The sequence below is a fragment of the Asparagus officinalis genome, chromosome 4, assembly GCF_001876935.1.
Source record: "Asparagus officinalis chromosome 4, Aspof.V1, whole genome shotgun sequence".
Taxonomy (NCBI): Eukaryota; Viridiplantae; Streptophyta; class Magnoliopsida; order Asparagales; family Asparagaceae; genus Asparagus; species Asparagus officinalis.
In genome coordinates this window covers 136562975-136581628 of record NC_033797.1, presented here as the reverse complement: position 1 = coordinate 136581628, position 18654 = coordinate 136562975, and the positions used below count along the sequence as shown (strand labels likewise).

Below are 18654 nucleotides of genomic sequence, written 5' to 3'. Positions count from 1 at the left end.
CTTTCTCCTTTTTGTTGACCGGAACGGTTTTAAGGCCGGAGGAGCATAAAGTGACTGATTGACAAGGAAACTACCCAGCTCCAGCATAATTCTAACCGTAGAATCATAGATATTTCTATAATTCCTTGATCACAGACGGGTTGTCCCGCAAGTATTTAGATCTGTTTCTGCACCGGAAGTACCCTTAGTTCATTTTACCTTATCCAACCTCCAATTAGTGTAGACTTTTCTCAGTTCTGCTCTCTCATAATGTTCCTAGAATATTATAACTAGAGGAACTTTATTGATAACGCATTCAATGAAATAACCATTTCAGCAAGCACGTTGTTGATATGCTTTAATTTGATCTTCAAGGGACAACAGGCTTGTAGATATGAACGTGATAGGTGCAGCTGGAGAATGAAGAAATCTTATATCAATTTCTAGTTGTCACTGAATTGTTTCTTTGCTTTTATACCAATTTTTATCTGCTCTAGAGTTTAGCTTCGAGATAAAGAAATTGATTTGTGTTTCTAATTGAGGAGAGTGGCCCTTCAGTAACGAAATCTTATGGACAGCTTGGCTTGAGGGAAATTTGTAGCAAGAATAAATTGAAAGGCTTGTTTATAGTTGCATAGAACCCACTTCGTTCTGGTTCATGAGACGGGTACGGGAGCATGGTACGCCACTCATTAAAAATCGGGTATGAGGGGGTTGGCTTATACGGTATGTAGCATGCTTTTTGTTCGGTTCTTAAATGTAGAAATTAGAGGTCTTGGTATCAATAATGGTAAAAGAACCTTGAGAATCATGTTGCAATAAGGTATGCATACTTTATTTGCTTAATTTCACGCATTTTTTGGTTTTTATTCTTTTAAAAGAGAGTTTCTGAGTTTTAATGGTTTGAATTCTAAAGGGGTGGCTAGTGTTGGTGAATGGGGTCGTGACCCACGCGAATCTAGGACGATTAAACCTGGGTTGTGGTTTGCTATAACGTCCTACGTTCCCAAATTCTATGGTCTGATTTTATGGTTGAACTATTTGGTTGTTCATTGGCTCTGGTGGTCACTTCATATAATTACTGCACTTTGCATTGGTGTTATCGATGCATGATGCGTAGTGAAGGGCACAAAGTCCCTTTATGCGCCCATGCAGAGGAAGTGAAGCGCACACCACACATAGTTTTTCAAGATAGATGATCAAGCATGAAAGAACATGTTAATGAATTTTCACATAAAACTATGTCAAGAGAAATAATATCTACTATAAGATAACAACATAAGATCTTAATTCATAATGCTAACACACCCAACATTGTAGTAAAGTTCATAATTTTCCAAATTAAAAAGTCAAATCAAGACTAATATCGAAGCAAAATTCTTTAATTGTTGCTAATTTTTGAATGATATCATTATTCTGATTCATCTCTTGGTAAGCTCATTTGATCTGCTGAAATATCTCTGGATATTTTTAGCAGAAAAGTTGCATATTCTTAACTCCTTTATTTGATCAAAAGAATGATAGCTGAACTATCTTAAAGGATCAAAACGAACCAATATTATGTTGTGCATGATGTCACAAACCAGTACTGTAGTAGACCAGTATTAGCGGGATGCGTGTATAAATTTCCCTATATGTATATTCTAATAGCAACCAAATTCCTTTTTGTTGTTTATTCTTGTAGCTTGATGTCGTTGTACTTCAATATCGAAACCAAAAGCTTGTACAACAACTGGAGACTCAGAAGGTTGAATATTCTGCCCTGGAGAGCAAACTTCATCAGCTGGAAGAGAAACAGACAACTTATGAAGACACATTGGGAGTGATTAGCAATTCCTGGGACTGTGTGAGTGGTTTATTCTATTTCTTCATTTTTATGCTGTGTAATTCTCGATGTTGTCTTGAAACGAAGTCTGTATTGCTTTAACAGCTAGTGACTGACTTGGAGTCTCGTTGTGTTTGCACATGGGGATCTGAAAATGGCGGACATGGCATAAAAGATTCTCGTATGCTTGAGGATGCAGCTGGTAACTTGCATTATGCTAGTTACGTTGCTTTTATCAAGTCTCATTGTGCTAAGATTCTAAAGCTTAAAATTGCAGTTATATGTAAAATGGTTTTATTTTCCTTTAAAGTGCTTGCTGATTATTAGTATTTTAGTGAAAAAATCAAATTGGTGGCACTGGCAGCTAGGGCATGAGGCCCCATGTCCCTAATTGGCTGAAATTTCCAATATCTAAAAATATTTTAACAGTAAACAGGAGACAAATTCCAAAAAAGAATGACAAGTTGAGGCTTAAACGACATAAGAAAATTACACAACTGCTGCTATTTTGTAATTTACTATTTTCTTGTTTCATTGGTGGAAGCATTTATACAACATTAGAATCTCGTTATTACTTGACTAAACTTAGATGCATAGCCTGTATGGCTTGATAGTGAAGTGAGCAAAATCCTATAATTTACTGTACTTGTTGCATGTTAAATGAGGAACACTATTAGGCTGCTGACCTGTCTAGTGATTGTAAGCTATTTTTTTTAGCTGTCCGTGAATAAATGGGTGATGTTGCTGTTGTATCCTTTAACATTCTTCTTCATCCTGAAGAGAAGGTTGAATCCAAGTCCAAGTTCATATTAGAGCATGCTCCAAACTTAGATATATCCAATTAAGTTGTGTAGTCATTTATTTATTTTTCAAATTCTTAACATTTGAAGTTATTTCTTGCCTGTAATTGTTCAATATCTTGCTTTACAATAGACACAAATATAGTTTGTCTTGAGAATGTTTTTACCTTTTAAGAAAGAAAAGGAAAGCTGGAAGACCTAACATCTGCCTACTGATTCCGCTGTTATACCTTAAGGAACGGGGAACTTTTCTATTTGAGTTCCTTCAAACAAAAGAACATGAAGTTTTTCATTGCTGGAAGAAACCAATGACTGCATTGCATCCTAGAGGGCTTTTGATGGCTTTCAAAGTATAACTTCTTCAGAAGCATTGGTGTTGAGCTACATTCTTTAGGATTTATTCAGGGAGCAGAAGCTTGAAGACCATGGTTGAAAAGAGCCCAAAATATGCTTTTTCCTCTCAAAAATAGAAGCCCGTTGATCTTATTTCCCTTATTTTCTCTCCTTTCTTCTTTTAATGTTCTGCATATAGATATTTTCTTTCCTTTTTGTCTATTTATATGTATGCTTGCTCCTTTCTCTCGAGTCATTTCTTTAACACTTTCTTGAAAATATTCATCACATTGAAACAATCTACCCAAATTCAAATATACATTTTTAGGCAATTCCCCTTCAAAATTGGAGACCTTAAATATGATTAAGTCCTAAGTGACTACTTTTGAATAATTTTGAGGACTGTTTTCAAGCTAAAGGAAATGGGGTACTTACATTAGTGTTCAATAACATGCTCTGCCTGACCAAGTATGTGCCCGAGTATTCCTACTCAACACCAAAATGTGTTGGGTAGCTGAAACCCGCTTGATTATATGGTCAAACTGCATAATCAAATGGTTAAAGAGTATCCAGCCGCATAATGAAATTATGTAAGCACAAAATATACCCGATCCGAGCCACACTTAATTACCCTAAAAGTCTCCTGATTGCTGCCTCAAAACATTTCCAAAAAAATATGCTACTTCAAAACCTTAAACCTAGTCAACCCTACACAGCCTCCTCTCCATCGCCACAAATTACCTCGATCACTAGATTTCACAGCCGCCTAGTGTCGACGCCCATCATTGCTATCTCTTGTTGTCATTTCAGCCACCGGCCACTATGAGGATGATGAGGAAGATTAGATGAAGAGTTCTATTAGTATTTCAAAATGTTATGACTTAAAAGGTGTTTTAGTTAATGAACAAATGAATTACTCATATATATAAAATATAGCTATAATATAGATTCAGTACTAATGATATATATATATAGTTACATATATATATAATATATATAGTATATATATGATATATATATAATAATATATTATATGAGAAAAAGTGTTCATAAGGTGCGCACCATTGGTCAAATCTAAGGTAGAGCACTTTAAAACTATATTATAATGCTACAAATTACTTGATGGCCGCTTCGTTCATTTTGATTTATAGTGTATTTTGGATTGTATACAAGTAAAAAAATTGGCATATTGGTTGTTACTCATGCATCAAGTGATTTGTGAAATTATAGTGTTTAGCATACTATAACGTAAAGATAAGCAATGAACAAATACTGTGCTGTACGATCATTTTTAATCATCATGATTTGTATTTTTGTTCTTAATAAGATGTTTTGAGACTTTGAGATCACGATGAGTGAGGCGAGAGCGAGAGGGGATAACCTACACCTTCATTGATGCAAGAGGCGCTACATTAGTATGGAATCTAAGGTGTCATCCCGTTATAACACGCAACATTATATATAGTATTATATATACTATATATATATATATATATATATATACTGAGATATATAGTATACTTATACTATATATACTAGTGAGAACCATCTTGTATGACTGCACAAACTTGGTGGTTGGCAATGGGATGGCTCATTCCCATTCACTTAGAGGAGGGGACCACATTTACATGGGTGCACATAGATTGGATGGGGTGGTTGTTTTCAAGTAGGGACCAATTGAATGAGTGGATGAGAATGAGCCACATCACTACCAAGCGTCAAGTTTGTGCTTAGTACTGAGCATGTCCATCTCTCTCATATATATACACACGCACACGCATATATGGAAAAACTAGGTATGAGGTAATAACTCATTTTGCTATATGAGCTACCAAGATAAACATGTGATTAGTACATTAAAAGGTGTGGATCTCACCATTTAATCTCTTGGTATCTCCTTTTGCTACATGAGTCGCCGCCCCATAACCATCGAACCCTATATACGCACATAAAATTTCAAAAACACATAATTCCGCACTAAGCAATAAAGTGCTGCATAGTTTGATTTGTCGTTACCCGAATTTGGATCGTATACATAATGAAACCGTGTTTAAGAATCTTGCTTACATGGTTGGGATGCTATAAGGAATAAGAATAATTTATTGTACAGCTTCATTGTGCCACAATGAGGAATGTTCGGCCATATAATTAAAGTTTGATTGTAGGATTGGTTGGAGGTTATTGCTACTATAATACTATTCTAGATTCACTGTATCACTATATTGGATATGTCCGACCATATAATTGAGGCTTTATTGTAGGATTGATTGAAGGGCATTGCTATGAATAATGCATAAATAGCATAATGTTGTATTAGAGAATAAGAAATGCAAATTTGGAATATTTCTTCTCCTTTATCATTCTAACTCCAGAACTTCTAAACGCTAAACCTCGGGGTAGCAAAGCAGGACCACCGTCTCAAGTGCTATCCCATTCCCTGTTCTTTCCCTGTTTCGTCTCGCTCGTCCTCAAGATTCTGTTATTGCCCTTATCAATCTCTTTCACACATTTTCTTCCACCTTTCCTCTCAAGCGGAAGGCTCACCGGAAATCAGGGGCGGATCCACCCTTGTTCAAGGTGGTTCACTTGAACCACCTCAGGTTTTCAAGAAACCTTATATATTATATATATCAGTAACAATACAAAACATATCTACAGCCTAGTGGTTGAAGTTGGTTAAGAACTTGTGCAAGAGATCTGGAGATCGAATCTCCTAGCCTTCAAAACTTTAATTTTTAACTTAACTTTTCTATTTTATGCTTCTTTTCTTTTTTACTTCCCCTATATTTCTTTTTTTCTTCTTTTTCTTTCTTTTTATCCCTTTGTTCCGTCTACTCCTTTAAGGCTTTCTATAAATTTTTTTTATATATATAAGCCAAATCATTGCTTAAAAAAAGAAAATTTTCCCCTTTTAATAACTCTTTCTTTATTATTTTTTCTCTATTATTTGAAAAAAAATTAGTGTATATTTTGAACCACCACTGAAAACGTCGTAGATCCGCCACTGCCGGAAATGATGATGTAACATCATCCTCATCTGAATTTAAAAGAAACTCTACTATTGCACTTGTTGACACCACTTCCTGTACGGGTGTGTTGTCTGTTCGATCTCCTATTACATGAGTTGCCCCACCTGTTTTCTCTTACATGCAGTCTTTGTCAACTTTATCTTCTCATGCATAGCATTGTAGACTTCTTCCCTGTGCAGCCTTGTTGACTCCTCTTCTAGAGCGCAGTCCCACTCATTTCTCACGCGCAACTCTATCGGCTTTCTCTTATCGTGTGTAGGTTTGTCAACATCCTCTTTTCTCATACTGTCCCTCTCTTTTTGCGAGCATCTCTTTTTGCGAGCATCTCTTTTTGCAAACAGTCTCATGGGCCCCCTCTGGAGCGCTTCTAAGTTAGAAGTCTTTTATCCTGTACTAAAGAATAGCTTATTCTCTTCTCGTGCAGTCACTGAGGGAATATGAATAAGAAAAGATCGAGAGAGAGAGAGGGAGGGAGGGAGGGAGGTGCTTACCAGTGGTGACACACGGTCAGGAGTGAAGGGGTTACAGACGATCGACGGTGAAGAGACTCTTCACTTGAAAAATGTGAGACAAAAACTGAGGCTTGTTCTACGTCTCGTATTTCAAGATTTGTACAAAGCTGTTTCAGAGAGCCCTAAGCCCAAACTAATCTTTAGAACTAATGTTAACAGAAAAAAACCTATATGAATTACAAACCTTGATACATACATACAAACATGTGTTTTATGTGTGTGCTTTTGTTTGTTTGGTTGGTTATATACTTAGTCATGATATATGCATCGCTAGCTTTCTTACGATACATTTTTGAATTAATAGTTAAATAGAAGCATCACACTTACTTTTTTTAAAAAATTTTGGCCTGATACCTTTTTAAATGTTGAGCCAAGTTAACATGGACCGATTGCCTGTTGCAATTGTTGCAACTGTTGCAACTTGGAGTGTAAGCTATGAACTATGACCCCCACTTCTCCAATCTGCACATTAGGGTCGGCCTTTTGGGAACTTTCCTTCATCAGTTCTATTATGGGTACTCTGTTAACTTTCCATCATCACTTCTATTGGGGTCGGCCTTTTGGAATCTTTCCGTCATCACTTCTATTTTAGAACTCTGTATATCACTATTTCTTGAAACATATTATTTGTGTTTGAAGTTCATTTATGGTACTCTGTTAATTTTAGATTTTGGTCCATCCACTACAAAATGACGTGATATAAATACTTATCATATATTATTATTTTTATTGGTATGTTTATTTTGACCAGATGGAGCACCATCCTTTCCAGTCGAAGAAGATTTTATGAGCAGACTTATGGAAACGGGAGCCACTGAAAGTTGCTGCGATGTACTATCCCCTAGGCAATTGGAAGCGGATGTTCGGACATCACAGTTGGCATCAAGAAACATCTTGCAAAATATTATGACGTCCGTAAATCGTTTATGGCATGTAAACAATAAAGCTGTTTCTGCTCTCTGCATGACTCTTTCAGGAGATGGTAAGACCTTTAAATCCATATTATATTTACTTGTTTGTTATTCCTGATGATTAGGCATCAACATTCTATCTTGCTCAAACCGTTTCTTCTGCTTTCATAGAGTCGAACAGACAGTTGCAAAAGGCTGCTAATGACTTACAGATGGAAGTTCAGAGTTCACAAGTGGCAATTCAAGATCTCCATTTGAAGCATAGACCATTGGCAAATAAGGTACAGTACCAGCGAGATATGGATGCCAAAAATAGAGCCGAACACAAACGTTTGGCAGGTACATTTTCCTCAACTATCAAAAGATTACCTTATAAATTTTTGTTATCTGAGGCCCCTACATTATGTAACTTACGGAGGGGTTTATTTACTCAAGTCCTACTGTTCTTTCTATGAAATTGACAGTTCTCTGGTAACTTTGTGAAGGGGAGTTGGCGAGTGCTGTTGCTGAGTTAGGGGAAATCAATTGTAGATTGGCAAGTCTCAAGGCACAAAAAGATGCAGCACCAGGGACGCCTTTTCTTTTTCCTACAATAGGAAATAAACAAGTCGATGTAGATAAGCTTAGAGATAAACAAAAAGAATTTCAAGAGCTGGAGGCAACACTCAAGAATTTGAAGGTATTTACATTGTGATAAGTAGCTGTATAAGATGTATATGCTCTGATTTGAATCCTTGAATAGGATGTAGCTTCAAGCCGGCTTGCAGAAATAAGAAGTCTCCATGAAAGAAGGATAGAAGTTTTGAAGAGTCTAGGTGAATTGCAGGTCTGCTTCCATTATAACTGTTTGTCTTTAAAATTGATTACAAACTTTCCAACAGATGGTTTAGTAGAATATGACATATACATGGTTTTCCAGAATGATGTGAAGAATGTACAAAGTATCACTTCCTCCAAAGCTTTTTTATTACTAAGTGAGCAGCTGGATAAATCAAAAGCAGAGATGGATGAGTGTCGAACGTCATTTGAGAAACTACAGGTGGTAACTGGTCGGTAGATGCATGTAGCTTATGTAGTTACCTCACAAAAGATATTAATCCTCTGGTGTACTAAGGGTCTTCAAATTCATTGTGATAGGTTGAAAAGGATAGTTTCACCTGGCATGAAAAGGAACTTGCCTTGAGAGCTGATCTAGTTGATGTTTGTCGAGGATTCTCTGCATTTTCAGAATCTCATATTTCTGAGCTAGAACAGGAGGTACAGAAATTACTAGAAGAAAGGATTACACTGGAGGGCAACCTTGACCAAGTTTCAAAAGAACCAGGTAGTGAAGATAGTTGATGTTGCTGGTCTAAGATATCTAGAAGACTAGAACTACTACTTTGTTCCTGTATAATTCTTTTAGTTGCCAAAATTATGCATTTCAGGTAGGAAAGAAATCATTGCAGAGTTCAAATCACTTGTTGCATCCCTTCCCAAGGACATGGCAGTCATGCAGCGTGAACTCAATAGATACAAGGAAGCATCTTTAGAGATTCATTGCCTACGAGCTGAAGTCCAGTCCCTTTCTAATATACTAAATAGGAAGGTGAGTTTTCTTATCACCTGGCCCTGGTGCCTAGACACTGCATTGGTCACTGAAGCTATATTAAACACAGGTGAGGCAGTTGGAATCATTGTCTGGCATGTCTGCCCAACAAATTTCTGAGATAAAGAAACTGGAGGCAGTGGTATGATCACTTTCCTTTATACAACTATTATGCGTCTAGTTTACTGGTATAATAAGACACTGAATATTAATTAAAAGTTCTGAGTTCCAGACAGTTCAAATGAATTAAGAAGCCCTCGGTCAATTGTTGAAATTTTCCTACTTGAGAATTGTGGAAATTGCTTTGCGTTTTACACTAAAATGTGATGGTACTCACATTGTTTTAAATATCCCCGACATGGCCCGATATATCCTTTTAACAGGGCTTGCCGCAATCGATATGGTCTCTAAATATCCTTTAGCGCTTTTTGGCTATTTTGGGTGATATATCCCTGATATGGCCAATATATTAGCAGAAATGTGGTCTGATATATCTTTTTATATGGCTTGTCGCAAAACAATATACTGCGTTTGACAATTTTTGGGTGAGATATCATGATTTCCCCATTATATTAGATGACATTTTGCCCTAAAAAATCAGACCAATAGCTGCAACGTTGATTTGTATTTTTTGTCTGTTTTACAAGGTTGATTAGTGATCCTAAACATATATTATTTACATTTTGTATGCTTAGATTTCATTAAGTATGTTGAGATTACATTTTAGTGCATTATATTATATAGGCAAACATCCATTATGGCATTCTGATATTTACCACGTATGATATTCGCAATCAGATATGGATTTTGGTCATCCGATATTTTCACGATATCCGATATTTAAAACCTTGGGTAGTCATGACATTTAAGCATTTAGTTTACTATTTTAGTAAGACAATGGATTGTTAATTAAAAGTTTCGAGTTTCAGACTGTCTAAACAAATGAAGTAATTCTCTGCCTATTGTCTGAAAATTTTCCTACCTGACAATTGTGGACATTGCTTTAAGTTTCAGAAAATGGGTAGTAAAATTTGGATGCACTTAATAGGGCGATTGTACATCTTGGATGAATAGGGTTGTGATGTATATTATTTTGGTTATTATGATTTTAACCTGTTTTCTTATGTAATTATATCCCAGCAATAATTTAGAATTTCATTGGCTCAGTTCATCTTTCCTTTTATATAGTTAAGTATATAGTTAGCAAATTGGGAACTTGCAATTCCTATTAGATCTGATAGATTCAGAAATCAGAACTGGCTTCTTTTCTAATTTTCTCAATTCTTTCTTTGGACTTCATTTTACTGTCTATTAGTGAATAATGCGGTTTCTCAATTTCTTTGCTTGAGTGATTCAGTACTTTGTGCACATATGATGGTCATTGCAAAATAGTGTACGGGCATAAAAACTGTGCTTATGTTATTGCCTTTGAACTGTACTTATGAAGGGATTTATTAATAGTGAAGTGATTATCGTAACATTGAGTAGTTGGTAACAGAATCTATTATCTTTTTGGCTTTTCCTCTAATTATCGATAAGTGGTGGATGTGTTCTCTCTTTGCATTACCTAATTCGGTGCATTGAAATAGAAAGTGGGATGATTTTTCAGTGCATGTCTAGCCTTTTGCTCTATATATCTCAAGGTAGTCACTTGTAACCATGTTGTTGAACTTTTGTTGACTTTTTATTATAGAATAATTTTACGTTTGATGAAGGTGAGAACACATTATTTTTATGTAACTACTTCGAAAACTTTATGAAAAGAATGGTGCACAATATTGATGAGCAAGATCCTTAAGGACATCAGCACAATGCTGTTATTGCCTAGCTTCTCGGCAAATCTATAGCTGCATCGTCTATATGAGGAGCAAGCTAGAACTGAGAATTCTCAGAACAGTCAAAATTCCCATATGCAAGTAAGTTAACTTGTTGCGGCAGGCTAGAATTGTCCATTGGCATCAGTAACTGAAAAGGGCCTGATTTTTATGGTTTTGGTGTTACATTATACTATTCTAGTAGGTTGGCAGTGGTGTTACATTATAGTAGGTCGGCTTCTGCAAGAGCTCTGTATCCTTTTTTCTTCTCCTGGCAAAGCTTCTACTTTGCTACCTCCTTGCATTTAGATGGAGACGTCGGAGTCATTATTTCTAGGTCTAAAAGCTTTTGCCAGTACATGCACATCAGATTCTGGTGACACCTTGTACATATGTCGCTCTTACATTTCTTTAAATGGACTTACTCGTCAGCCCAATTCTCTGAAAGCCTTGTCTATGTTGCCAGTAACCAATGGCCAACCCTGTTATATCCACAATCAATTATAATCAACCCTGCTGTACTATGAAGCACCGACACGTGAAAGAAGGCCCCGAGTCCGTCTCCGACGCGTGTCGGACGCGGACACGCGTTCGACACGCGTCGGACACGTGGTCAACGCCGCCGACACGGTCAACATCGCAGAATCGCTCTCGACACGCTCTCGACACGCTGTTTTGTTCTCGACACGGCTGAGAGGGCAAAAAAAAAAAGAGAATTTGTAAACCCAAAACCCAAAGCAAAAGCCAAACCCTACTTTTCACTTTTCACTTTTCACTCACCCGATCGGCTCATCTCTCTCTCGATCCCGACTGAAAAGAAAACACCGCCGATCGATCGTCCTCGTCGGCCTCGATCGTCATCGTCGTCCTCGTCGTCCTCTCAGCAAATCGTCCTCCCGATCGATCGTCCTCGTCGGCCTCGATCGTCATCGTCGTCCTCGTCGTCCTCTCAGCAAATCGTCCTCGTCGTCATCCACGTCGGCTCGTCCTCTCTCCCTCGATCTCTCATCGCCTTGGCTAGGTCAGTCTCTCTCTCTCTCTCATTCTTCGTCTCTCTCTCCCTCGATCTCTGGATCTCTCTCTCCCAGCCTCTCTCCCTCCCAGGCTCTCTCTGGATCTCTCTCTCAGTCCTCTTCCTCGTCGGCTAGTCCTCGTCGCTGCTAGGGACCTGCTGCTTGCTGCTGATGCTTTTTTTCTCTCTTGATTGAGGAGACGACAGTGTCAAACTTCGGCGAGGTCTGATTTAAGGGCGGAGGGGAGAGCCCTGAAATGAATTTAATAAGGGGGTAACGTGGCAGCTTTAGAGACAGTGAGGAGCTGGTGATGTGACATGCTGACCAATGACAGGGTGAGAGATGGAGAGATCTCTGCCGTTGGATTTCGAGGAGGGTGGCTTGGAGATTATTTGATTATTTTAAAAATCTTTCTCTTTTGGGCTATTTTTTAATTATATTAGTAGGAGTCGGGGTCATCTCGCCGAGATACAGCGGGAGGGTTTTAGAGAGAGGGGGGAAAAAGAGGCAGGGTTTGAAAAGACAGGACCTGAGTCGCCTCAAAAAAGAAAGCTCTTTCTCTATATTAGCCCCTCACATCTTCAATATTTCGATATTAGCCCTTTAAATCTTCAATATTTCTATATTATGCCTTCAAATTATTGAAATTGGTATTAGGTATCTCAAATTATCATAGTTCTTTGGCCTCAAATTATATGTTTGTAATGTTATACTTGTTAGTAGCTTAGTATTTTGTGTTTGAAGATTACACTTGAGTTTATTGTTTGAATTTTATAAATTTATCTATATATAATAATAATACTAAAAAAATCTAGCCGTGTCGCCGTGTCCTATTTTTTTGGGTTTTGTCGTGTCCGTGTCCGTGTCCGTGTCGTGTCCGTGTCGTCGTGTCCGTGTCCGTGCTTCATAGCTGCTGTATATTTGTATCCCTGTTATACTGGTGTTAACCTGACACTTATACTTTATTTATGGGAACCAAATTCAGGCTAAGAGATCTATGACTAAGAGAGGCCACGTGGTTCAATATTGACTGTCACTCATCTCATATGTAGAATTACCTTTTTTGTGATCGTAGGTTATGCATATGCAACGAGGCATAAATCATATTTCCTTAGACTAGCATGGAGTCTGACGTGTTATTAAAACTTGCTATCAGTGTCCTTTCTAAGTTGAGTGCATTGTGTGCAAGATTGCACCCACTGTTCATTATGCATACCATTATTTCTCTTATGAATTAAGGAAATTGTCAATCATAAATATCCAAATATCCCTATCTTGATGTTCGTAAGTTCTTTTGATGAGAGGCATTAGTATGATTATGTGGTATCAGAGCATTTTGGTGTTACGGATATATGATCTGCAGATTCTAGATTTACATTCAAGAGATAAAAACATTGAAAGTGTATGCAAAAAGTAATAGCTGTCCACTTCTTTTATCTTCCCTTTAAGACTGACCACTCCACCAAAATTTGGAGCCCCCTCAACCTAGCATGTGGTTGTTAAATATTGAACATAAATGCACTATATTGATGTGCTTGCAGTTTTTTTTTCCATTTATTCTACTTTTTAATCTCTTTCATGCTCCTTTTGACATTTTTATCATTCTGCCTCTGGCTCTTATAATGTTGATTGCTGGTATTTATTGCTGTACTGAGCCCCTGATACCCTTTTATGTGGGAACTTGCATCCTATTAGTTCTTCGGGTAACTAGTCAAATTACTTTTTTTTCTTTAGAAAACTTGGTGAAGTAGGTTCTTCTCCTACTTTTGGTGTCTAATTATGAATGTTGTAATGCTACCTGTCGCTCTTTATTTATATGCCTAAAGTGATGCTTTTACTAAATTTCATCTCGTTCATTTATGTCATAGTGTTAAATATTCTTTCGTTATTTGACTATGCATCGGATATTTTCTGAGCCAAATGTTGTGATTAGGTTCAAGATCTAAGAGAGAGTGATCACGAGTTGAAGCTAATTCTAGATATGTATAGGCGTGAATCCATTGATTCCAGGTAAGCAAGTTAACACCTTTTTTTCTTCTCTTTTTTAAGTCAGAAGTATTGTGCAGAAAGGGGAAATGTTGTCTTTATACTGAATATTTCCCCTTTTGTTTAATCAAAATCAACTTTTTTTGAGGAAATAACAGAATCAAGTGTCAATTCCACCATTGCAGTGTAGAGTGCTAACATCTGACAAGCAGTGGTATTGACTTTTGTGCTTGGTTTCTACTAATTCCAGTTATCTGTGCCCTATTTCATATTTGCTGCATTTGCTAAGAATCGCTCAATTCTTGAATTTGGAGCGACAATTGAAATCCTTTGCTGATAAATTAATATATGTGTTGCTTGCTCGCACTGTCTCACATGCACACATACCATTCATGGATGCCTCACTTTTGTCTCTGAAGGAATATAAGCGTGTACAAACTTTGTCCATAAGTCCTGGAGAGATGGTTCTCTAATCGACCTATGGATATAAGCAATTCAAACTTATTCAGAATTTCAGATAAACAACTCGCGCATTTGCAAGAGGACTTTGGGTTGTTGAAATTTGCTTGAGAATGAGCCATTCCTCTTTGCATTCTATGAACAATGTATTGCTAACTAATACATCCAAATTGGTCCAATCCTGAGCAAAACTAGTTCTTTCTGTAAGTGTTTCCATATTGTATCATCTTATAAACGTGATCAGTATGTATAAATAAAGATAAGGAGATATGGATGGCATCAATGGCCCTATTGCAATGCTGCAGAGCAACTTATACTTGTAGGTAGTGGCTTAGAGTTTTGTGCTTGATCTGCATCCTCTTAATTAGTTTATGTTTTCTATGTGCTCGAGCAATGTTCTTGAATCTCAAAAGTGTTAAGTTTGTTTCCAAAGTGGCAGCGGGATTTGTATAGTTGAACACCTCCTATCAACAAACCCACACCTCCTATCCTGTGCATGTGTAGCTTCTCTATGTATGTGTGTGGGGTCCAGTTGGGAGCATAGTGGTTCTTATTAATCTATGGAGTGTTAAAAATGGTATGTTTGTGAGTAGTGATGAAAAGTTGGTTGAAAATGTGTTGAGGCTTTCCTTTTAGATTGGGAGAAGTATGTATGAATGAAGAGGATTTTAAGGTGCTGATATGAGTAAGTGCTTTTCTTCAACGAACTTGGAATGAGGATGATTCACATTCAAAAGAAAATTTCTCTCACATACTTCCGAATATTCATGTGTTGCCATATTGCTGATCTCATTGTGTTAATTAGAAAAAAGAAGTCGAAAAATGTCGTCTTTCTGTTATTTGTATAGTGCGTGCTTCTATTAGCTGTTATGGCCTAAATTAGTATATCTTAAGACTGAAGCTGAGCACTACTTAGAAGTGTTTGCTCCAACCTGTTCATGCTGCAGGGAGGTCATGGAGGGTAAGGAGATGGAATACAAGGCATGGGCTCATGTTCACAGCCTCAAATCATCCCTTGATGAGCACAACTTGGAGTTGCGTGTTAAGGAAGCCAATGAAGCGGAAGCAGTATCTCAGCAACGGTTAGCCACCACTGAAGCTGAGATTGCTGATTTGAGGCAGAATTTGGAATCATCTGGAAGGTATAGATACTATCATTTCTTGTATTTTTAAAAATAATTGAGGGTATTGATAGCATACTAACCGCATCTAACCAAATACTTATGTAGATCTTTCATTAATCAGATAAAGAATTTTTTTTCCTTGTTGTACAACATGGTGTGGGTTTCCTGTTAGTGGGTAACTGTTTGAAGTTTTTGCTACTGGAATCAGGCATCTGCATTTTGTTATTTGCTTTCTTCTTTTACACTTATATGCATCCATATAGAGTGCTAACGAGTTGGTTTTAGGGAGGCCTTTCGTTTAAGAAACTTAAAATATATAGGGACTGACCATTGGGTGGTTTGAACTCAGGGATATACATATTTCATCAGAGACATTGAAATCCAAGCATGAAGAAGGCGAAGCATATTTATCTGAGATTGAGGTTTGATGCCCTCGTGTATTAGCTGCAACACATGTTACCATTCCAATTGATAGAAGATTAACATGTGAGTAATGGTCTAACTTCAATTATCTGCAGAGTATAGGCCAAGCATATGAAGATATGCAAACCCAAAATCAGCACTTGTTGCAACAAATCACAGAGAGAGATGATTACAATATCAAGGTAACTCTGTCAATTTTATATCTTTTACGACCTTAGGTCATGCATAAACAAATAATCTTTCTAATTTAAAGCTTTCCTTAAGTCATGCATAATTAATTAATCTTTCTAATTTAAAGCTTTCCTTTCCATTGATGAGGTTTTTATTAAAATCTTACTGAAAAGCGTGCAAGGCTGCATTATTTTGTATAATATTTCACTGTGTAAATATTTCATGTCCAAACACATTCATTGGCATGGTTCAGTCATAATAAACTTATGAGAGGAAACCTTCAGCAACTATGCAGTGTTAAATCTTGTCCTTTTATCACATGAATACATTTTTTAAGCGAGCAAGGCATTGTTTTTGCCATGGGCAATTGAACACTTACATACAGATTTGTATGTTTTCTCATATCAAGGGACGAAGTTGATTAGTGGAGTTGGAAGCCAATCAATGTGGATGGGTGAAATGAAAGCGAGCCATTGTGGTGTAATGAAAAACACTCAAGAAACATTCATTGACAAATGAGGTGAAGCCGAAGTGCTATCATACTTTCATATTGGTTGAAGGAAAACCCATACAACCACATAGACAAGAGATTAGGATTGGAGCAGTAATAGGACCTTGTATGGTTTGGAGCAGGATGGACTAATGAAGGTTAATACTTTAATATATCCAACTTTGACCAGTTAATATAAGGCAGCATCTAGTATGGAGATATCAGATTGGAACCAATATCTTGCTTTTCATTCTTGTGTTTGTCAGAAACTCAACATTATGATAATGCCTTGACATCTCTTATTATTTTGTGGGAATGTTTCAACGGTAAATGGGTATCTGACAATCCCCTCTAGTGCTTTTGCCATCGCCACATTATTAGCACTTCCTTATGCGGCCGCCTTTTCCATATAATAAACATGCCTCCCAGCACTATCATACGATGCAAATCTCGCACTACTGGTTATCATACACGCCCACGCTGACGTTAGGATCAGTAGTGTACACCATCATCGGACTATTATATGCCACCGCAGTTGGCACTACCCTTTGCATGGCAGTGTAATTCGCTGGAAGAACTCCTTGATTCATTGGAACCAAATAAAATTTCCCATCCTCCATATAATGATGCTAATCTAGGAGTTTTCCAATATGCTTGAGGTGGTTCTAGTTCTGAAACATGTGACTCCTCTTGCACAGGAGTGTAAACCCTAGGTAGGGTTTCATCTTGCTAATGCTACTGTTTCTCACCTATCTGAACCCTCTATAGCTCCACTGTAAAATCTTTCACCTCTTTCTCTGGTGGCCTATCCAGACCGAACAAATAGTCCGGCACCTCCCTCGGTGTTGTCGCCGGTGACAGATACTGACTTTTCTTCCCAATCGGTCCCCAAAAAAAAGTCCCAATCAATCCAGCAAAAAAAAGAAAAAACTCAACTTCAGGATCCACTTCAATCCAATCCTTTGAAGTCGATCGTACTCCATTGTATGTTTTAAGTCGTCATCATTAGTAATCGAGATTAAATGATCAAGATCATCACAAGGAAACTTAGACTTTAAGATGAATTTATCATAGCCGGAGGTTGCCGAGAACTTTCCAACCTTCGTTGGAAATCAGATTGATTGGTGGACTGTGAGGATTTTTGTATTGCAGTCTAGGAGAGGTGGTTGCCATTGCTTGGGGGTTGGATTTAGCCGCCAAAGCTGTACATGAGTTCGACTCGAGCGACGAAGGATGACACTGGTGGGAGTCCTAGCCGAAGACGGTGATGGAGGGGTCAGAGAGAGGGGAGGAGATGTTGGGAGTTCGGGTGAGATGTTCTAAATGAAAATTGGGGTTTAAAGTTTTTCCTGATTGGTCTTGGTGGATGGGATAGAGATGGTAAGAGTGGGGACGTGGTGACTGATACAAAAAAGATGTGGAGTCCAATGTATAACTGCTTCTTCTCATGATAGCCATCAAAATTGACGTGCTGTGAATTTAGTGATGACTGGGATTGCGAGGTGACACATGGGCTGTAATTGGCCTAGGACTTTTGCCAGGTGGGTTAGGAGCAAGTGGGCCCACAAAGCAAGATTTTGTTAACAATGCAGTTGTTTTTTCTCTTTTATTTTTATTTTGTCATAATATATTTTAAAATTTTAAGTTTAGCAAAACATAATCAAGTGGAATTTGTAGCTTAATATTATGTTAGTTACTTTAGAAGCTAACATTAGAATGTTCAGATGTTCAAAATTTTGAAAATTAAACAAAATTGTAGGTAAAGAATGGAATTATTTACATTTGCAACATTCATTTTCAATCTGATAATTGCATTGAAATTTATTAGTTTGTATTAATTTAGTTTTCTATTGCATCAATTCGTTATTTGATGTACATTTTACATTCAAATATGTCTGTTGAAAGCCTGGCCCACCATAATAACTAAAGCCTTAGTTTTCAAATATGAGGAAATTGATTGATTTGGTCCATATGTGCTGTAGCTTTCCTCCTAATAATTCCAAAATAGGGAATTTTCTGAGGAATACAAAGGAGGTTATCGTGTTAGGTTAAATTGGGCCTGAAGAGCAATAGGACAGATGATGACGATTGCTTATGAATGCGCACGTGGATGCCATGTGGTTGCCAGTAGGTCAGTGGGTGGTAGATGGGAGGGCAAACGAAGAAAAAAGAGGGCCTTTTTGCTTATCTGTAATGA

The 18654-nt window shown here is 37.4% G+C and overlaps 1 protein-coding gene across 1 annotated transcript in view; it reads left to right on the top strand.

Annotated features, from left to right (window-relative positions):
• LOC109839482 (E3 ubiquitin-protein ligase BRE1-like 1) overlaps nucleotides 1699-18654 on the top strand; it is a 23063-nt gene continuing 6107 nt past the window's right edge. The window contains exons 1-14 of the mRNA XM_020407919.1: nucleotides 1699-1825; nucleotides 1910-2006; nucleotides 7230-7460; nucleotides 7561-7728; nucleotides 7875-8068; nucleotides 8132-8215; nucleotides 8309-8428; nucleotides 8527-8713; nucleotides 8817-8977; nucleotides 9048-9119; nucleotides 13738-13814; nucleotides 15197-15391; nucleotides 15723-15795; nucleotides 15892-15978. Coding sequence (XP_020263508.1) covers nucleotides 1988-2006; nucleotides 7230-7460; nucleotides 7561-7728; nucleotides 7875-8068; nucleotides 8132-8215; nucleotides 8309-8428; nucleotides 8527-8713; nucleotides 8817-8977; nucleotides 9048-9119; nucleotides 13738-13814; nucleotides 15197-15391; nucleotides 15723-15795; nucleotides 15892-15978 — 1668 coding nt within the window. The 5' untranslated portion in view covers nucleotides 1699-1825; nucleotides 1910-1987. The remainder of the gene's footprint in view (nucleotides 1826-1909; nucleotides 2007-7229; nucleotides 7461-7560; nucleotides 7729-7874; nucleotides 8069-8131; nucleotides 8216-8308; nucleotides 8429-8526; nucleotides 8714-8816; nucleotides 8978-9047; nucleotides 9120-13737; nucleotides 13815-15196; nucleotides 15392-15722; nucleotides 15796-15891; nucleotides 15979-18654) is intronic.